Below are 21,358 nucleotides of genomic sequence, written 5' to 3'. Positions count from 1 at the left end.
TTTGGGCAATCACCAGGCGACTGGAAGTTCTAGTCCCACCTTAGGTGTGAGAGCCGGCTGGGTGACTTTGGGCCAGTCCCATTCTCTCAGTCCATCCCTCCCAACAGGGTTATCGATGTGGAGAAAATAGGAGGATTAGGTATTCCCACTGCCTTATTTTATAGAAATGGCTTCTTGGTCCCACGGATCCCCGAATGGGATGCGACTGCTCCGCTTTGCCTGTTTAAAGGCATCTGCAGGAGCCACCTCCAAAAAGGCCCTGCTTACCCTCCCCGAAGGGCCATCCCTGCAAGGGTCACCCCAGAAGCCGTTTGACTTTCCCACGTCCGAAGCACTGGGGCATTCTCCTTTGGGACTCCATTGGGAGCAGGAACGGAAGGCTGGGGAGAGACTTGGGGGGCGGGGGTGGGGAAGAGGAAGGAAGCGGGAGCTTCAGGCGGCTGGACGTGTTTTGCGCAAAATTTCTCCCCTCGCAGGACAATTTCAGGAAACCGGTCAAGGCCACACGAGCTTAAAATAGTGTCCCGATGTTGCGGGAAAGAGATGATCATTGTTTTTGGACGGTTGAGTGGGGGGAGCGGTCAGAATGCAGCTTCATTTCCTAGCGTGGCTGTGGGGAAAGGTATAAATGAGCTGCGGAAGGGAGTTCCGTTGTCCTCGGCTTGGAGCAAGGATGATGGGACTTGTAATTCTGAAACATCTGGACTTGCAATTTGGGATAGAGCAGTGGTTGGTGAACCTTTTCGGCACTGGGTGCTAAACGGGAGCGTGCGTGCATGTGCCGAAAACTGGAGAGCAGCTGCCCGGCCATGGATTGCGCACGCCCAGCGGCTGCTCTTCCAGTTTGTTGGCGTGCGCATGTACACCAGCCATTTGGTCTTCCAGTTTCTGGTGTGCATGCACATGCAAAGACCAAAGGGCCAGTGCCCATGCGCCAGTGGTGGGTTTCCAGGTGGTACGGCCCGGTACGGTCAATACCGGTGGCAACTAGGAGCAGCGCCCACCGTACCGGAACGGTGGCTCGTTGGACCCACCTGCCCGCCCACATTCCTCACCACTTTTTGAGGGAAATGGGCCAATTGTGCATGTGCACACAGCGTACAGCACCTGTGTGACCCTCTGCCAAGCAGCTGGGGCATGACAGGGTGGTGGCGTGCACAGCATGGGTGCCCGGCCCCGTCGCAGCATACTGGTTGCAACAGGATCCGGAAGCCACCACTGGCATGCGAACGCAAGAAACTAGACGAGCAGCCGCCCAGCACACGCATGCATACCGGGTGGCCGCTCTCCCGCTTTGCGCTCACTCCCGTACGTGTGAAGACCAGGTGACTGGCGTGCTGGAAACCCAGAAGAGCAATGGGCGACGGCTCGTTTGCTCAGAGTGATGGCTCTGCGTGACACTTCCAGCACATGTGCTGTAAGTTCCCCACCTCAGGGATAGAGGCTTCTCCATGGATAGAGGCTTCTCCTGGTCTTCGCCTGCTGCCATTACCTCCCAAAGACCCATTAGATCACACAGGGTTGGCCTCCTCCGGGTTCCGTCTACCAGCCAATGCCATCTGGCTACTACCTGGGGGAGGGCCTTCTCTGTGGCAGCTCCGGCCCTCTGGAACGAACTCCCCGCAGGGATTCGGACCCTCACCTCTCTCCAGGCCTTCCGAAAAAGCCGTCAAAACCTGGCTTTGCCGGCAGGCCTGGGGTTGATGAGTTCCCCTCCCCTCTCGACTTGTATGGTTGTGTGATTCTTGGTTATTTTAATTACTTGTATTCTGTTCTATGTTCCCCTTTTCCCCTTTTGAGTTGTTCGCCGCCCTGAGTCCCTCCCGGAGAAGGGCGGCATACAAATAATAAAATCAATTCAATTCAATTCCATAAAGTGGGTCCTTTGCTTGCTTAGCCGTCCTCGTCGAGGGGAATCGCAGGTTGGAGCTATCCCTGAACCCGTGACCGCCAGGGTCTTAAATCAAGGGTGCCCTGTTCCCCTGAACGTCAGGCCCCCGGTGCCAATTCTGCCATCTGATTTGAGGCTCCCACACAGAGCACAGAGCATTTTTTTGTCCCCAAGCAGGACGTCAGCAGCCAGCATCCGGCCTGCAGGGTGGAGGCAGGCGCGCAAGGCAGAGCTGCATGCGTTGCGCTCCTCCCCGTGCCCAGATGTTCCCACCTGCCAACCGTGGCAGGCGTTGCCTGGGGGAGAAGTGGCGTACATGCTTCCCTGCCCTGCTCGCTGCTCGTTTGCCTGCTGCCGGCAGCCGCCTTTCGCGCCGCCCTTCCCTTTCTACCCACTGCCAAAAGGGGCTGGCATTTCTTTTTTCACGTGTGGGGGGGGGGTGGGCTCTCTCACAGGGCAGGAAATTTCCAGCCAGATTCAGGAAGCCGCCATGGGGTGCTGGCCGCAGAGAGCAGGGTGACAGGGTCGGCATCCTGAAAGCTGCGTCAGGCGCTAGGCAGGATGGGTGGGGAGGAGCTGGTAGGCAGAGGACCTAGAGGGCAGGAAAGTTGCATCCCTGACTCCCCCTCCCATGGCATTCTCCCAGAGCAGCCCCTGGGCACCAATCCATCCTGCCACGCTGCCCCCCCCAACCTCCAGGTCAGCTGAAACAAGGGGCTGCATTCACACAACCTGTGCCAACCGGGGAATGTCCTTCGTTCGCTCGTCTGGCGAAGGTGGCATCTCGGGTTGGTTTTAGCGAAATTGGGCAACTCAAGAAAACAGAGTGGAGGAAGGAGGAGGAAGAAGAGGGAAGGAGAGAGGGGGAAGGAGAGGGGAGAGGAGGAAGGAGAAGGAAGAAGAGGGAAGGAGAGACGCGAAGGAGAGGGGAAATGGAGAAGAGGGGAAGAGAAGGAAGGAGAAGGCAGAAGTGGGAAGGAGAGAGTGGAAGGAGAGAAGGAAAATGGACGATAGGAGAGGAGTAGGAGAAAGGGAAGAAGAGGAGAGAGGAGAAGAGAAAGAAGAGACTAGAGAGGGGAAAGAAGAGAAGGAAATGGACGAGAGGAGAGAAGTAGGAGAAAGGGAAGGAGGGGGAAGAGGGGGAGAGAAAGAAGAAGAGAGAAGTAGAGGGGAAAAGAGAGAAATGGATGAGAGGAGAGGAGTAGGAGAGAGGGGAGAAGTGGAGAGAGGAGGAAGGAGAAGAGAGAAGAGAGTAGGAGAGAGGGAAGGAGAGGGAAGTGGGAAGAGAAGGAAGGAGAAGGCAGAAGTGGGAAGGAGAGTGGAAAGGAGAGAAGGAAATGGACAAGAGGAGAGGAGTAGGAGAAAGTGGAAGAGATGGGAGAAGATGAGAGAGGAGAAGAGAAAGAAGAGATTAGTAGAGAGGGGAAAGAAGAGAAGGAAATGGACGAGAGGAGAGGAGTAGGAGAAAGGGAAGGAGGGGGGAGAGGAGGAGAGAAAGAAGAAGAGAGGTAGAGGGGAAAAAGAGAGAAGAAAATGGACAAGAGGAGAGGAGTAGGAGAGAGGGGAGAAGATGAGAGTGGAGAAAGGAGAAGAAAGAAGAGAGAAGGAGAGAGAAGGAGAAAGAGAAGGAGAGGGAAGTGGAGAAGAGGAGAGAGGAGAAGAGAAGGAAAGAGAAGGCAGAAGTGGGAAGTTAGAGAGTGGAAAGGAGAGAAGGAAATGGACGAGAGGAGAGAGTAGGAGAGAGGGAAGGAGAGGGAAGTGGAAGAAGAGGAGAGAAGAAGGGAGAGGAGAAGAGGAAAAAGGGAGGAGAAGGATGTAGAGAGGGAAAAATAGAGAGATAAATATATAGAATGTGATGGCACAATTATGAAATAATGCTTAATAACCATGACGTACAACATTATGTATTTAAAAGAGACTATAAATGTATGATTAAGAGAATATTGGTTATCATCAGGGTGTGTAAAACTATGGATACGCCAAAAGAAAGGGATATAGCCCAGAAAACTGGAAATATGATGCATTGTAAAGAAAAATGTACAATAAAAATATTATATCAAGAAAAAAGAGGGCCCTCGGATAAACCCCCACCTTAAGAGCAAGTTCCTTCCCCCACATTTCGGAGGGGCTGTGTCTGGCCCAATCCGAGATCCAGTGCCAGGCAAGGCGATGGTGACTGTGACCCCTTGTCCTCTGGATGCAGTGCCCGTTTCTCTTTGCCAAGGCCTGTGCCAGCCGCCTTGCTGTGAGTGGCTGAGGGCTTGACTGGCAGCTCGGCTCCCCTTCACCCAGGGAGCAGGTGGGCACCTGCGGGGCTGGGCAAGAAGGAGGAAGATCAGCTCTCCCTTTTATACCCACCCACCCACCCCCATTTCCCCCTCCCGGCATCCCCACCGTGATCCAGGGGTCTATTTTTTTCCCTGCGCTGTTCGGTTCACTGCACGGCCGAAAGCTTTGTCTGAAATAGACCCTGTTTTCAATTCAGCCCCCGCCTCTGGTGACAGGTGCAATGGGTCGTGCGTGAGGGGGGGGAGAAGAGAGGTGAGGGATGTGTGTTTTCTTTCCGGCCAGTCCTGGCTGGGTGATCCAAGGGGGGATATAAACAATCCCAGGACGGGCTGCAGTGTCTGTCTTCTCAGCCAGCCGGGATTATTGGCGGCGAACTGGCTTTCTCACTGCATCCTGGATTTTTTTTCCGGGGCGGGGGGGGGGGGGGAGGATTTAGTTACTGCCATTGCTGCGCTTCAAAGGGTGGCTCAGTGGTAAGACGTTCACTTGCCGATCAGAAAGGTCGGCAGTTCGGAGGTTCGAATCCCTAGCGCCGCTTAATGGAGTGAGCTCCTGTGACTTGTCCTGGCTTCTGCCCAACCTAGCACGTGAAAAAATGCAAGTAGAAAAATAGGAACCACCTTTGGTGGGAAGGCAACAGTGTTCTGCGCGCCTTCGGCGTTGAGTCATGCCGGCCACATGACCACGGAGACGTCTTCGGACAGCGCTGGCTCTCCAGCTTTGAAACAGAGATGAGCACTGCCCCCTAGAGTCGGGAATGACTAGCACGTATGTGCGAGGGGAAGCTTTACCTTTATTGCTGCTGCTTAGTTGACCAGCCTCTAGTTTAGCTTTCCTTGATTTGGGGGTGTGGCGGGGGGGGGGCTGGAAGCAGGCAGCTGGAAGACCCAGCCTGGCTAAGAAGTGCAAAGGTCTTTGCAGTGAAGGAAGGTCCCTTGGATGTGTTCATTTGGGGGGGGGGACAAGGGGGGCAGAATTATTTCATTCTCCCAGAGAGGGGAGAGAGAGCTCCGAGATACCTTCAACGCACCCCCTGGCTTGAAAGGGGCTCAAAAAACCCCTCGGGGTGGGGGGAATTGAAGGCCTGTACGTGGTGGCTCAGGGGCTAAGACGCTGTGCTTGTGGATCAGAAAGGTCGACAGTTCAGCAGTTCGAACCTCTAGCGCCGCGTAAACGGAGTGAGCTCCCATGACTGTCCCAGCTCTGCCAACCTAGCCGTTTGAAAGCACGTACAAAATGCAAGTAGAAAAATAGGGACCACCTTTGGTGGGAAGGCAACAGCGTTTCCGTGCCGTGACCCGACAAAAGGGTGAATGACAAAACCGCGCCCGACTAAACCGCGTTGCTAAAACCGCGACGTCATCAATGCGCTGACAACAGCGCAGAGACAGAAGGCGATTTCAGTCGACAGAGGGGCGATTTAAGTTAAGCTAAGGGTTAGTTTTAGGGTTAGGTTTAGCGTTACGTTTAGGTGTTTAGGGTCTAGGTTTAGCGTTAGGTTTAGCGTTACGTTTAGGGTTAGGTTTAGAGTTAGGTTTAGGGTTAGGTTAGTGTTAGGTTTAGCGTTACATTTAGGTTTAGGGTTAGGGGTAGGTTTAGGGTTAGGTTTAGGGTTAGGTTAAGGGTTAGGTTTAGGGTTAGGGTTAGGGTTAGGGTTAGGTTAAGGGTTAGGTTTTAGCGTTAGGTTTAGCGTTAGGTTTACCGTTACGTTTAGGGTCAGGTTTAGGGTTAGGTTTAGTTTTACAGCGAGCTTCTGTCGCCGCACTGTTGTTGGTGCAATTCAGCACTCATTCGGCGGAGCGCTTTAGAACACGCGGTTTTTGTCACTGCGGTTTAGTCAGGCGTGGTTTTGTCGTTCGCCCCTTTTGTCGGTGAACCTGTGCCGTGCGCCTTTGGCATTGAGTCATGCCAGCCACATGACCACGGAGACGTCTTAGGACAGCGCTGGCTCTTCGGCTTTGAAACAGAGATGAGCATCGCCCCCTAGAGTCAGGATATATGTGCAAGGGGAACCTTTTACCTTTGCAGTCCAGCTCTCCTGCTGTCAAATTGAGAGTGGTCGGCACGGAATGCCGCAGTCTTCGAAATTGGTGTTCTCAGTTCAAGCTAAGGGAGGCTGAAGACCAACTATGAGGGCTGAACCCCAAAGTGGCTTCTGTCTTCCCGGGCATTAAACCCGTTTCCTTTCCGTGAAGGATTCGGAAGTGTGGGACTTTGTGTATGTGTGAAAGGAGCGGTTTGCGAGATGATAGGAGCCCCCTCTGTGCCCAAGAGTTTTTGGGCAGTGCTGGGCACCCTCTTCTCTCTCTTGCCTGGGCAGGGATTTCCCTTCTCCTCCCCGAGCCGGTGGCCCTCCCCTCATGTGGGCATCTTCCGCCAACCGTGCCCCCATCCAGCGGGCAATGCTTGGATGGCCGAAATCCACTGGCTGTCCAGCTTATAAGCATCTGGACGAGGTAGAGCCCGAGTGCCCAAGACAGTTGCCGGCGGGTTGGCACGGTGCCCTGCCCGCCTTGCCAGGCCCCCACGGTTCCCCAGCTCCTACTTCCCCTCTTCCTTTCACAAAGAGACCGTCCGTCCAGTTAAATCCCCTTTTTATGCCGGCAAGCTCAAGTCTTTTGTCCCCCGGCCCGGACCAGCCTGCAGTAATGTGGCCGGCCGTGTTTTTTCATAGCAAAATGCTGCTTTGACGAATTCCTGTCCCCATCTGTAGCCCTAGGTGCCCACGGCCCGGCAGTGGGACTGGCTGCTTTGCTTTCACCTGAGCCCCCTTTGAGGAGAGGGGCTGGTGGAGATGGAGGGACCAGGTAGCTCTTAAAACCTCACCCAAGTCTGGGTATTGCGACTGTCCACTTCCTTACCTTAAACCAGCAGGCCTAAAGGTTCAGTGGGCTGAAGGGGTCTCAGGGAATCTTCCCAGTCCCAGCTGGGTGTTCTGACCGAGGCTTCTCAAGAGCCTGAAGCAAACACACCCTTTTATTAACTTCCTGTGACATCCAGCAAAGTCTTTCAAGGGAGGATTTATGGTCAAGACCTTATCGGGCTTGGAGAGCTGCCAGGCCAATATCTGCAAAACGTGGCAAGGAGTCTCGGAGAGTCATGAACTAATTAAGCAAAACTAGTTGTCACCTGCAAACTCCACTCCCCTTTCGCTCCTCTTTTATGTCATCTGGGAGGGGGCATTCATCGTCCACCTGTGGCCTTACTCCAATGATGGCGAACCTATGGCATGCTCAGTGGGCAGCTGTGCTGTCACCAACCTGCTCTTCTGGTTTCTGGTGCTGGTTTTTGCAGATGCCGGAGCGCGGGAAAACTACCTGAAAAATGCCCCCCAAATAGTCTTTTTGGCCTGTTTTTAGACCAAAAATGGTCTGAAAAACGCCCCGAAAAACGGCCTGAAACACCCCCAAAATGGCCCAAACAGCCAAAAAACAGGCATGTGTGCGTCGGGCAGATGGTCTTTGGGTTTCTGGCACTCCAGCACACACAGATGCACACGTGTTCCGGTTTGGGCACTCGGTGCCGAAAAAGTTCGCCGTCGCTGCCTTACTCCCAAGTCGGTCCCTGTTCTTTAGCTGTTGTCTCCTGCAAGCTCCACTCCCCTTTCACTCCTCTTTTGTTTCCTCTGGGAGGGGCCATTCATTGTCCACCTGTGGCCTTACTCCCAAGTTAACCCTTGTTCCTTATCTGTTCCCTTTGTCTGGCAACTCTGCACATGCACACACTGGGAACAGGCTCCAGTGTTCTTCTGCCTCACTGATGTCTGACTCCGAAGGCAGCTGATAAGTGGCATATGGCTCTGGACCCCTCTCTGCCTCCGACACAGAGCCCTCATCTGAGCCTTCCCCAGACTCCAGGATTGGTCCAGGTTCCTCCCCAACTTCCTCACTGTCTGAATCTGCCACCAGCTCTGATGGCCACTGGCAGGCCACAACACTAGGGAGCTCAGTATGCCAATCTTCCTGGACCTGCTGGTGGGCAGGGGGCTTCCCAGCCCCTCAACCCTTGGTCATCTCTGGGCCCTCCCTGGCAGTCCAGAACCATCTCTGCCCCACGAGAGGGGAGAAACCTAGGCAGACAGGCAAGGTGCGATTGGGCTCCTCTATTTTCTTTGCGGCGCAATGTGTGTGTGTGTGCCTTCTGTCCAAGTCTTCGCAGAGAGCCGTTTTCCCTTCCCCAAAGTGTGGTCATTTGGCACATCCCTTCCTGGCTCAGGAACATCTGGCGATGGCATCTTCTAAATGTGTGGTTTTTCTCCCATCATCATCCCACAGCCAGCGCTGATTTTAGAAGTGGCAGGCCAAGGTTGCTTTAAAGGCAGAGCCTCCATTGCTAGGGGAAGTCTGCCCCTGAGTTCCTAAGGCGTGAGAGCAGATGAGGCGCTCCGTGAGCCTCTCTGGCCTCCTTTCATACTGGAGGCCATGGTTGAGCCCTTTCCGTGCAAGAAGTTCAGGCTTGCCTCAGTTGTGGGATTCAATTTTTTTTTACTACCAGTTATGTGGGCGTGGCATGGCTTTGTGGGTGTGGCTTTGTGGGCGTGGCAGGGAAAGGTTTACTGCAAAATCCCCATTCCCTCCTCACCTCACTCACCTGCTTTCCAGCCCCTGTTCTTCTGTTCAGGGCCACAAAAAAAGATCCGCTGGGAGGCAGCAGGGGCGTGGCCAGCCTATTTGCTGGTTTTCCGAACTACTCAAAATTTCCGCTACCGGTTCTCTGGAACCTGTCAGAACTGGCTGAATACTACCTCTGGGCTTGCTGCACATTCCCCATTCTTGCTGCAGGGATGCCCTGTAGTGGCATCCTTGGGGCATGGCTGATACTGTCTGCAAGGCAGGAGGGGAGGGGCCAGGACAAGGAGAGATTTCCTGCCAGCGGAGGCGAATGGGAAACCTCTCTGCCTGCTGAAGTGAATGCTCAACCTGAGCCCCCCCCCCTTCCTGCATTGCTCTCTCGTTGTGAACTCTGCCCAACACCTGGAGATGGGTTGACCCGGCTGCCAGTACCAAGGCTGGCATCTGTCCTTCCCAGGCAGAGATCATCCCTAGTAGGCACTCAATGCAGAAGACTCTTGATGGCTTCCTGAACAATCAGAGAACATAACCAGGAAGTCCTGGGGTTCTGATAAATTCAGCCTCTTTTTGCCATTATGGTGTGTGTGTGGGGTGTGTGTTTGGTGTGGGTGTGAAATAACCTTTCCCACATTTGCAAAGGTCCTAATCAGAATTGCAGATCTGGTCTACTGTTTGGTAGTAGTGCCAGAGTGGCTGTGGGCATCCCTTCTCCGAGGCCGATCTTTGCTCCTGCATGCCCAGGGCCCTCAGGCGGGTGGGAAATTCCATTCAGAGCCTCATCTTCAGGTTTTCCCATGTTGGCTGAGAATCTGTGCCATCTGCTTCCCACCCTGACTGCCTCTTTTGGTGCAGGGATGAAGGATGGCATTCAGCTTCATGTAACATTCCTTCATTCCCCCTATGCCTCCCCCGACAGCTCTCGAGGTCCCAGCCCCAGAGAGTCCACAGCATCCGCCCTTCCGCCCCCAGAGCTCTCGAGGTCCCAGCCCCAGAGAGTCACAGCATCCGCCCTTGCCGCCCCATAGCGCTTTAAGGACCCTTGTCTTCCTCTCTCGATGGGCCTCTTCCGCCCTTCGGAACAAGTCCCCTTTGAAGTCTGCCAGTTTGGGCTCTCACCAAGGCGGTGAAGTGGCCGTAATTCTCTTGAGGCCATTTCTCTAGGCAGGGAGGTGTTTTCCATGCATGGCACCCAGGGGTCGCAACCCTCTAAACCAGCCTTGATGGGGAGGGGGGACGGAAGGGAGCTTTGCTCTCTGCTCAGCATCTTGCAACCAGGATTTGGGCATCGGGAGGCAGGAGAAGGCCAGTGACGTGGCTCGCCAATGGCCAGCAGAGCTGATAGTAGATTCGGACAGTGTGGAAGTTGGGGAGGAACATGGGCCAGTCCTGGAGTCTGGGGAAGGCTCTGATGAGGGCTCTGTGTTGGAGGCAGAGAGGGGGCCAGAGCCGTCTGACAGTTATCAGCTACCTTCAGAGTCAGAGGTCAGTGAGGCAGAAGAACAGCTGGAGCCTATTCCCAGTGTGCGCATGCACAGAGTTGCCAGATGAAGGGAACAGCTAAAGAACAGGGGTCGACTTGGGAGTAAGGCCACAGGTGGACGATGAATGGCCCTCCCAGAGGAAATAAAAGAGGAGCAAAAGGGGAGTGGAGTTTGCAGGAGACCATTAGTTCGCTTAATTGGTTTGTGACTCTCCCAGACTTCTTGCCAAGTTCTGAAGATATCAGCCTGGCAGCTCTCCAAGCCAGATTAGGTCTGTGACTGCAAATTAAATAAAAGAGGTTTATTGAGACCAGGACTCGGCTTCGTGCTGCTGGGAAGCCTAGATCAGAATTGCTGGAGCTGCCAAGTTGGGATGCGGGCAGGAGGTGAGCCGAGGCTGCAAGATAGCCCCTCCCCTAACCCTCCTCCTCTCTTTTGCAGGTGGCTCAGGCCTCCAACCGACTGGACGAGGCCTCGTTCCCAGAGGACACCGAGTCGGAGATCACGCACTGGTACCAAAAGAGTTACGATAGCACTTTTGACGATGAGGATCTCATGGCTGGAGGCCCCTCTGGAGGTGAGCCTGGAAGAGGATGAGCTGGGGGGGGGGTTCCCTAAGCCCCTGATGGCGAATCTATGGCACCTGTGGCACACAGAGCCTTCTCTGCGGGCACACCAGCCGTCGCCCCATCTCAGCTCCACTGTGTATGCGTGTACATCCCTCCGGCCAGCTGATTTCCAGTTTGCATGTGCATGCGCAGCGGGACAGGTTGTGTGTGCATGTGGTAGGTTGGGGGTTGGCAACCCTAAACACTCAAAGAGTCATTTGGACCCGTTTCCCACAGGAAAGAAAGAAAGAAAAGACTGGGAGCCACAAAGGTCCTAACCGGAAGTCCCCTGTTCAATTCTGGGGCTGACCGGAAGTTCAGTTCCCCCACCATAGAGTCTCCTCCTAGCATGGCGTACTTTTTCCTCTACCTGTCATAATCGAAAGCCCTATCAATTGTGGAGACAACTGGAAAACCCTCCCCTTGCTGTAGAGTCTTCTCCTGGCGCACTGTGCTTCTCTCCCCCCTCACCGGAAGCTCCTCTCAAAATTGTGGCGCCGACTGGTGACAGAGCCGCAGCAGAGGGAGGAAAGAGCCACATGCGGCTCCAGAGCTGCAGTTTAGTGACCCCTGTGCTAGGGGGTCATGCATGTATGCATTGGCGGGGGGAGCACGTGGCCCATTTTTGCTCCCAGGAGGCTGCAGGGAGGCCTACTAGGCCCAAAACACGGTGCAAAATATTCTAACTCTAAATAAGTTCAAATTAATTTTTATTATGACATTTCATTACATCATCCTGTATCCATCCAATAGCAGTACAATCTTTTATCTCTTGCCATTTGTGGTATTTGTATTCTAATTGCTTTTTTAGTAAATCTTGTATGGACATCTCTTGGCAACTTATATTTCGCTGGGTATCTTGTAAAGGCTCGAATCCCCTCATCTGTTCCTTCCATAATCTTCCCTTGGTTATCACCAATACTTCTGGCAGAAAGCCCACTGACTTTCGGTTTGTTGCAGATGAGTACGGCAGCGGAGAAAACGGAAGCGGGACCATCTCGGTCGAGCCCCCGGCCAGCTCCAGCCAGTCTCTCCTCTCTACAGGTGAGTGCGTACCGGGCTGGCGTTCGGATTGGGAACCGTCCGAGATCTCGTGGAAAAGGGAGGGTGGCAAGGGAGGCAGGAGGCCCCCCCTGCGGTTTTCCAAAGTGCCCCCGGAGCTCCGTCCTTCGACGAAGGATCTGGTTCTGGATGAGGCCCCTCCCACCCCTTGCTCCAAATTTCTGAAATCCAGGTTGGCGGTCTGAAAAGCCGCTGAGGATGCTGGGAACAGCTGCTTTCCCAGCGCTTCTCGGGAGCCCAGGGCCAAAGCCGGTCCCATGCAATCTCTTTGGCAGCGCAGGGAGCAGATCATCCGGGGGCGCGGATGGGAAGGGCTAGCGGGCCGATCTGTCTGGAAGGGTCCCTGGGGCCGATTCTTGCCTGTTCTTGTGAGCGTTCTAGCAGATGGCTTCCCTTCCTCCCTTCTCGCCAGGAACAGCCTTCTGGCGAGGGAGGAAGAGATGCTTTCTCACTCTTTGAGGCCTTCGCAGTGCGGGAAAACACCAAAGAGGCCACGTTTCTCCTTTCAGCCCTCCGCGTTAGGGTTACAGTCCTCAGCGCAGGAGGCGCATCCCTCCGAGAAGCCTCGGACGATGGCTCCTCTTGCTGCGGCCAGTGCCGGCAGCTGGAAGGTTTGCTGGCTGGGGGGGGGGTGTCAGGCGTTTCCTGCCTCCTCCCCCCCCCCCCCGTGCAAAACCGGCTCCCCAGTGGAACTCAGAAAGTGGCTCTTTTCGGATGTCCTTGTCCTCTCTTGAACCTCTTTCTGCTGCACTCAACACCCCCTCCCCAATTTTCATTCGCTGCGGCTCTTTCCACAGATGTGGTATGTGTGTTTGCGTTTGTTTGTTTCTTCCTTCCCCCTCCTGGGAAGCAGCAAGAGATCTGGCCGTCTCTGGGCTCAGTTGTTTCGGACAACCACGGTTCCAGAAAGCAGGGCCAGCCTCCCTCCCCCCACTCCTACTCTCTTGCTTCATTCTGGGACAGCTGGTGCAGCGGTTCATCAGAGGCAGCTTGGCTTCCAACAGCCCAGGCCCGCCGGTGTGGGTGTGTGAAGCCAGAGCGCTCATACATCCGATCTGGGGACGTGTCTCTCTCTCCCCCCACCCTCAGTCTAGCCATTCTCCCACACGGCATCCGTGGGTCAAGGCTGGAAGCCGGGGCTACTATCAGAGGCCCTGTGGCTTCGGCTTCCTGGGAAAAGCCAGGAATTTCCCAAGGAGGGAGGGACGAAGGCCTTCCGTTCTGGGCTTCCTTGGGCCATAGTAGATCTTCAGGAGAAGCCTTCAGGAGCAGTGGGGTGGCTAGTCAGGGCCACGAGGGAGAAGAAAGATCGGGGGGTGTTTCTTCAATGGGCCGAATCCGTGTTTGTCATCTTCTTCTGGCCTTGCGTCTTCAGCTGGTTGTTTCCAGATGTTTCTTCCTTTTGCCTTTCCTTTTCTTTCTCTCCTCTGCAGACCTCCCATTTCCTCCTCTTCTTCTTCCTCCTCCTTCTCCTCTTCTTCCTTCTCCTGAGGGGCCCCCTGCGCCTGCCAACATGGCTGCCCCCGAGCCTGACGATGAGTCTCCGCTCAGTAAGTGGACGGCCCTTTCGGGCTATAGGATCCTAGGCTGAGGAGGCCAAAGAAATCAATTCCAGGCCAAAAGAGCAGTGGGACCAGTGGTGGGATTCAAAAAAAATTTACTACCCATTCTGTGGGTATGGTTTGGTGGGTGTGGCTTGGTGGGTATGGCAGGGGAAGGATACTGCAAAATCTCCATTCCCTCCCCACTCCAGGGGAAGGATATTGCAAAATCTCCTCTCCCTCTCCACTCCAGGGGAAAGATACTGTAAAATTCCCATTCCCTCCCCACTCCTGGGGAAAGGATACTGCAAAATCTCCATTCCCTCTGCACTCCTGGGGAAAGGATACTGTAAATTCTCCATTCCCTCCCCACGCCAGGGGATGGGTATGGCAAAATCTCCATTCCCTTCTCACTCCAGGGGAAGGATACTGCAAAATCTCCTTTCCTTCCCCACTCCAGGGGAAAGATACTGTAAAATTCCCATTCCCTCCCCACTCCTGGAGAAAGGATACTGCAAAACTCCATTCCCTCTGCACTCCTGGGGAAAGGATACTGTAAATTCTCCATTCCCTCCTCACTCCAGGGGAAGGATATTGCAACATCCCCATTTCCTTCCGATCAGTTGGCACTCAGGAGACAGAGAATAGATGGGGGCGGGGCCAGTCAGAGGTGGTATTTACCGGTTCTCCCAACTACTCAAAATTTCCGCTACCAGTTCTCCAGAACTGGTCAGAACTTGCTGAATACCACCTTTAAGTGGGGCCCTTTGTGCTCTGGACAGGACGGGCATCAGACCTCGCCGGGAGAGATGGGCCACTCCAGTTGGCCGAGCAGCCAGGAAAGTCCGGCGCCGACCCTGTCCTGCTCTTCCGCCCCCATCCTCCAGGCAAACCTAGCATGCAGGGCTCCTTGGCGGCTGGCCCAGGGGTCAAAAACACAGTTTTTGGCTTGGCTTGGCATGTGATCAGCGAGCCTGGGTGGGGGGGGAGAGATGGCATGGGGGGGGGGCGCTCCTGTGAATGGTGCTTGTATGGTTTTCGCTACGGACCTCTTACTCCATTGAGGCCGAACCTCTGTTCGTTAAGAGGTGCAGGGAGGAACTGCCAGCTGGGGCCATGTCTCAAAGCAACTTTTCTGGGTCTCTTTTCTGGCTTTTGCTCCCCATATCTCAGGCAAAATACTCCCCCCCCCCTCAGTCTCTTTCTCCTGCTCCTCCCCACCTCCACAAACTTCCCTGCAAGGTCCAGGGCCTCTGAGCATGGCCAGGGGAAGCTGACTCAGCCCGAGCCCTTTCCGCATTGTTCTCCTTCACAGCTGCAAGTAAGCTCCCCGCCGCCTTAAAAGGAGGCAAAACTCCAGCGCTGCTTTGTGCCCCCTGCAGAAGAAGGAGCGGTGTGGGGAAGGAGGGGGGGGGGAGGCCCACGGCCCGCACGGCAGGCCAGCCTTCCTGGCTTCCCATCCCCACCTCTGGGCCTGAGGGCTGTGCCCTCTCTTCCCCCCCCCCACTATAAGTTGGGGGCTTACTCTGACTCACTCCGCTCTTTTGCAACGGGCTGTGGCTTAGACTTCTGTGGTTTAGACTTCGTCTCTCTCCCCCCCCTCCTTTGACATCTGGAAGTCCAGATGTGCTAACCCCAATCCCCCAAGCACACCCTGGGGGAGAAGCCCTGCAGCCCTCTCATCCCAAAAGAGCTTGTGCAGTGTCTGTGTGTGTGTGGGGGGGAACGACTGAGTCAGGGACACACACACACACACACACACACACACACACACACCAAAGAGATTTCTCAGCCTTTCCTCCTGGTCTCAGCCGTGGCACTCTGCAGGCGGTCACGGGTGGTGTTTTCCTTCCTCCGAAGAGAGCCGAACGTGCCGGGTTGCAGAGGCGTGGTGGAAGGAAAGGGGCAGGGCGCGAGCAGGGCAACGCCTGGCACATTCCCCACCAGCGCAGGAGGCTTGCAAAGCCCCCACCACCACCAACAGCCATGCCTTCAAACGCAGGGGCAAGACAACATTCTTTCAGGGTGACTCTGCAGGCGGGTGGGGCCCTGGAGCAGCGGCTGGGCCAAGTCACGGGGGCACTGTAGGCAGCCGAGCTCTGAATGGGACCATTATGAGTGAGGGATGAACAACAGCCCCCCCTGCTCCCCCCTCCCCCAGTTCTACTGGCGGCCCTGAAGAAGGGTGGGCACCCTGGAATCTAATAATGTGCGGGTGGGAGAGTATTTTTCACCTCCGCCTGTCTCCACCAGTCTCCTTCTCCCATGGCTGGCCCCTCTCCTCTCCCTCTGAAAAGGAGGGGTGGGGAATCCAGGGCATGACCAGAGGCGACCTACAGATCCTTTGTAACGGGAAGCCCTGGGAGGAAGTCGGAGGTTGCTCTCCCGGTCAGAGGCTGCGGCCGCCAGCACCTGAGACATAGGCCGGCCTTTGGCCCTTCTCCCACTCCATCCCTATCTGAGTTCAGCCTTGGCCACTTGGCCATCCAGATGGGCCTGGAATCGGGGCCTCTCGGCAGGCTGCCCTTGTGAAAACTGGGGGTGGAGGACCTCGGTTCCTGGCTCGCCTGCCCCCGCAGCTGCCTCCGAGGAGGAGGAAAAGGTCGGAGGGACAGGCGGCTAGTGACGCTGAGTGTCCTCCAGACTTTCTCCTCGGGGACCGGAGGGGGATAACCGGACCCTCTTAATCCCACCCAAACATCTGCTCGGCACCATGGGCTTCGGCCACGCAGCCAGGAAGCTAGCGAAGAGGGTTGTGTGAAGGGTTTTGCTGAGCACGCTTTCATCCCTTCCTTGCAAAGCAGGGGTGGATGGGAGGTTGGCACCGTCCTGCGAAGGGTGGCCAGGCCTTTCCTCACCCAGCCCCCTTTTCTCCGCAGTCTACTTCCGGGCCCTGGTCAACTTCACCCATTCCATCGAATATAGTCCCCGCCTGGAAGACGTCAACTCGGAGTCTTTCCAGGAGGTGTCCGAAGCGGTCGTGGATACGGTGAGCCCCCCACTCTTTTCCCCTGTCCTCAACTCTCTCTCCCTCTGGAGCAGATGCCCTGAGCTCTTCGGTACAAGTGGCCACTGGTCCCCTCTATCCATCGGCACCAGAAGGCGGCCGGCTTGGCTCTTCCTTCCCTCCCTATTGCCTTTTATCCTCACCGCAACCTTGTGAGGTAGACGTCGAAGCATAGCCAGTTGAACACATTCGTTTCAAAATAGTTTCTTATCCTTGGGCCGTCCGACTCTTAAACACAACCACAATTGCTCCACGCACACATGGAAAAGTATGAGTAGTTTTTTTACTCTTTCTAATTACTTGCATAGGGATTATTCTTTATGCTATTTATGTTTTTTGTATTTTTTCGTCACGGATTGCACCAGTGAGGCTAACACCAATTTCATTGTATACATAGGTGTACAATGACAATAAAGGCTATACTTAATCTTAATCTACTAGGGACGTGGTGGCTCAGGGGCTAAGACACTGACTTGTCGATCAGAAAGGTCGGCGGTTCAGCGGTTCGAATCCCTAGCGCCGTAGACCAGGCTGAGAGAGGGGCCTGGCTCGGATTCCCACAGCCAATTCTGAGCTCCCCCTTTTTGAAGGAGATTAGGGTTCTGTTGGATTTAAAATTACTCGGAGGTGGCCTCCCGGAGCATGAAATTCCCATGGATTGCTGGGAGATCTTCCTCCCATCTTCCTCCTCCTCTTCCTAAGAGATCTTCAAATTGAACCGCAGCCCAGAAGCTAACCGGGGGTACTGAAGCGCTGCCCCCAAAACAGGGTGGATAAAAATAGATGATTTTTTTGGAAAAAAAATTAAAAATATTATTTAAAAAAAATTAAATCGGATTTTTTTCCTTTTTTTTATCAAAACTCATTTTAATAAAACGCTTTTGGAGTTAAAATCTATCTAAAGATAGTTTTCTATTTGAGACACATTCATAATTTAGTTTGTTCGACATGAAATGGAACTTAGTTGTGTAGCATGAGGCTTCATATTCTACAATAATATTTATGTTTTTGGTAAACTCGTTCAATGAATCCCAGCTCTGCAAGCTAAATTTAAAAAAAACAACCTTTATTTTGTTTGCAAATAATCATATTAAAGATTCTAACGGCCAGCAAAGAATTAGTCCTTACAATTAAAGAGCGCCTGTCATTTCAGATCCCTCGTGGCAATGCCTATTAGCAGGCATCCACTCACCTGCTGCCCGCCACGCCCCTCACCTTGTTGTGTCCCTGCTGCATCACCAGCTGTCCCATTAAAGTGATCGGGACGGTTGGTGAGTCAGAGGTGGAGTCACTGCAAGACAGAGACAACAGCTGCTCTTTAAAGAATTATGATTTAAATTGCCCTGATTTAAATCAAGCCTTTTTGCTAGTGATTGAAATCGTGGTTGAAATCGTGGTTGAAATCGTGATTGAAGTCGTGATTTAAATCGTGATTTAAATCGTGATTTAAATCATGATTTAAATCACGATTTAAATGAACGTGATTTAAATCGTGATTTAAATGGACTTGATTTAAATCAAATCCACCCTGCCCCAAAGTGTCTGAACTATGTTTCCCCCCCCCCCACTCTCTCTGTTAAGCTGGAGTCTGAATACCTGAAGATCCCTGGTGAGCAGTCAGTCAGCGTGGTTTTTATCAAGTGAGTATCTGGGCTGCTTCGGGACAGAGTTTGAACCCACGTCCTCTACCGACGCCCCAGGGAGAAGTTCACGCTTGACAAAGCAGCGGAGGTGGGGAGGGGGGAGCAGTTTCGGGGGGCGACCTTTGAAAATTTACCCACCCTACCCCGCAGGGAGATCGATGGCTACAGCTTTGTGGAGCTGGATGTGGGGTCCGAAGGGAACACCAACGACGAGCAGATCCGCGAGGTGCTTTTCTCCGTGGTGGCCAGCGGCTCCATTGCCTCGTACCGCACCTCCCGGAGGGGATTCCAGTTCCGCCGCCTGGGAGCAGGTGAAGCCGCCCGCTGACTCTTAACAGGGGGGGTGCACAAAAGTAGACGGGGCTGTGGTGGTAGTGATGGAAGATTGGGAGGGGGTGTCCCCCCCCTTTCCAATTCCGCTAACTCTGAATTTGCTTCCAGCCCAAACCCCACCGCCCCCCATCTCTGAGGCGCCGCCAGGTGAGTCAGGGGCCGGAGAGGTGCATGGGGGGCCTGTGTGTAGCCCACCGATTCAACTGCCCTGGAGACAGCCGTTCCCAGTTTTCTCTCTGCACGCCCTTGGCCTCCCTGGCATTTTGGCCGGAAGCGAGTCTTAGCAGGGAAGACATTTGTCCCCTAAAGGGGGCTCCGGTTTCAGCAGCTGCTCAGGCTCCCTAGATGGAGGAGGATGAGGGGGGGAGGAAGAGGAGAAGGAGGAAAAGAAGAAGGCCGGTCTTTTGTCCTTCTCGGCGCAGATTCTGTCTGGAACTGGGTGTCCACCCATTCACTTCCTCCTGCACACTCAGCCCTCCCTCCCTCCCTCCCTGCCCAGGGCATTTGCAGGCCTCCTTGCACGGCTCTCCTTGTGCCCCTTGTGGATGTGAGTGTGAAGCATGTCGATCTTGGCCTTTGATGTGAGCGCTTTGCCATTCTCAGTCCCTCTGGGTGGAGTTTCCAAGCAGGGGCTCCCTGGGACGGGCGGAGCTGCATAGCTAGGTAGCTCTAGCAAACCCCAGGGGCACAGTAGGCACTGCCTGCCTTCCTCTCCGCACACCCTTGCCCCAGTTCCTTCTCTCCCTGCCGTGTTGTTGTGTGTCGCTGAGCAAAACTGAAAAGGCAAGAAGCTACCTGAAAAGTGCGTCTTGCTGAGCTTGCCTCGGGCTCCCAGAAACTCTTGCTGTGTGCTGTGAGGTTTTGTGGGCGCTGCTGCCCCGGATGAGCAAGGCAAGGGGTTGCCAGCCTGGTGGGAGTGGGGGAGAGCTTTAGCTGGACGACTTGGATGTAATCGCAATGTAGCGGGAATTGCACGTGGGATCTCTCTTTTTAAAAAAATAAATAAATAAAGTTTTATTTTACTTTTTTCATTTTCATAACAAATATCCACACGTACACTATCACGTAACCAACATCGTTTTATATTGTTAAATGTTTAGATCAATTTGTCTTAACATCAACTCCCAAAAACGATTATTGGCTCCTCTGCTCTCCATACACCGTATTTGTATCCTATCCATCACGTTCTTCTCCCTCTCTCCTCCTCCTCCCTACCTCCTTTCTTCCCTCTGTCATCCTTCTCTTCTCTACTTCCCCTTCCTATCTCCTTCTCCTCTCTCCCCTTTCCACTCCTCATTTCTCTTCTCTTCTTCATCCCTCCGCCCTCTCTCCTATCCCTCTCTTCTTCCCTTACCCCTCTCCTTCTCCTCTCTCCCCTTTCCACTCTTCCTTTCTCCCCTCCTCTTCCCCCTCTACGCTCTCTCCTACCCCTCTCTTCTTCCCTTGTCTCTCTCCTTCTCTCTCCCTCTTCCACTCCTCCTTTCTCTCCTCCTCTTCCCCCTCTACGCTCTCTCCTACCCCTCTCTTCTTCCCTTACCTCTCTCCTTCTCTCTCCCCCTTCCACTCCTCCTTTCCTCCTCTTCCGCCCATGCTCTCTCCTACCCCTCTCTTCTTTCCTTACCTCTCTCCTTCTCTTCTCTCCCCTTTCCACTCCTCCTTTCTCTCCTCCTCTCCCTCCCTCCAACACTCTCTCCTATCCTTCTCTTCTTCCCTCCTCTCTCCTCTACTTCACACTCCTCACCTCATTTACTTGGTGTATTTCAGCTTCTGAGCGAGCTCCATTTTATGTTGATGGTATTCGTTTGAAGGGTGCACTCCCGCTTCGGAAAGGCTTTTGGCATCCGAGTTTTAAAATCCTAAAATCTGCTTACCGTTTCTTTGCATTCCAAGGGTCGTGGCAAGGGGCAAATGCCCAAGACGAGCCGGAACCCAAAACCAGATCATTGGGGTGTCAGATGTGGGATCCCCCCCCTCCAAGTCCTGTCCTACATAACTGCATTTTGTTTAGTGCGGAAGGAAAGACTGTGTTTCGAACACCTTCCCAAAGAGGCAGGAAAGGCATTCTGGGTCTTTCTGTCTCCCATGCCCTGGTCAGGTCACGACTCCCCTCCCTAACCCCAACCTCTCCTCCAGTCTCCCCAGAGATCCGGCCCTGCACGGAGGAGGAATTCTCTTGCCTGAACGGGGAGTGCATCGCCCGCGAATTCTTCTGTGACCGTCGACCGGATTGCCGCGACATGTCAGATGAGCTGGACTGCGGTGAGCATTTGGGGCCGTTAGGCGGCTTTGAACTCCTGGTCCCCTTCACCGCGAGGGTGTGTTTCTCAGCTGTGCTTCTCTCTTTCTTTCTGTCCCACAGAGGAGCCCGAGCCCCCCGAGTGTGCCCCGCAGGAGTTTGCCTGTGACAGTGGTGAATGTGTGCCCCGAGCGTTGCGCTGCAACGGCAATCCCGACTGCGGAGACGCTTCTGACGAGGATGGCTGCGGTGAGTGTGTGACAACCTCCGCGGGACAGAATCCGCTGTCAGTCCGCCTCTCCCGTGAGGGAAGCGGGCGAGGTTTGTCTTTGGATGCGGCGGCTTTCAAGCAACACGGAGGTAGTCGGGTTTGAGTTCCAGGTGTGGTTTTGTGGTTTGCAAAGCCAAACAGCTGTGTGACATCGAGCCTCGTCATGCCTTCCGCTCTGCCTCCTTTGGGCTTCCTTCTGCACCCAGGCACAGGCTCGTCCGCTGCCACTTTCCACCTCTTGACCCATCTCTCTTCTTTTTTAAAAAAAAAGTTGTATTATTTTTTAGTTACAAAAATAAACATTCCATCTTCCCTTATGCAGTGTGTCGTCTGGGTAAAAACATAGCTGAGCAACATCATTCCTCTTTTGCCACATCTTTCATATTCTTGTTAACATTCTTTCCCTAAGTTCAGTATTATAATAT

At 54.2% G+C, this 21,358-nt stretch overlaps 1 protein-coding gene across 5 annotated transcripts in view; it reads left to right on the top strand.

Annotated features, from left to right (window-relative positions):
- HSPG2 (heparan sulfate proteoglycan 2) overlaps nucleotides 1–21,358 on the top strand; it is a 115,343-nt gene that overhangs the window by 14,771 nt on the left and 79,214 nt on the right. For all 5 annotated transcript variants that reach the window (XM_032231763.1, XM_032231760.1, XM_032231761.1 and 2 more), the window contains exons 2-8: nucleotides 10,674–10,809; nucleotides 11,801–11,884; nucleotides 16,323–16,432; nucleotides 18,032–18,090; nucleotides 18,244–18,404; nucleotides 20,560–20,685; nucleotides 20,786–20,911. In XM_032231763.1, coding sequence (XP_032087654.1) covers nucleotides 10,674–10,809; nucleotides 11,801–11,884; nucleotides 16,323–16,432; nucleotides 18,032–18,090; nucleotides 18,244–18,404; nucleotides 20,560–20,685; nucleotides 20,786–20,911 — 802 coding nt within the window. The remainder of the gene's footprint in view (nucleotides 1–10,673; nucleotides 10,810–11,800; nucleotides 11,885–16,322; nucleotides 16,433–18,031; nucleotides 18,091–18,243; nucleotides 18,405–20,559; nucleotides 20,686–20,785; nucleotides 20,912–21,358) is intronic.

This window comes from Thamnophis elegans, chromosome 15, assembly GCF_009769535.1.
Source record: "Thamnophis elegans isolate rThaEle1 chromosome 15, rThaEle1.pri, whole genome shotgun sequence".
In the NCBI taxonomy this organism is placed as follows: Eukaryota; Metazoa; Chordata; class Lepidosauria; order Squamata; family Colubridae; genus Thamnophis; species Thamnophis elegans.
Note: the sequence above shows the minus strand (reverse complement) of the source record. Positions and strands in the feature narration are given on the sequence as shown.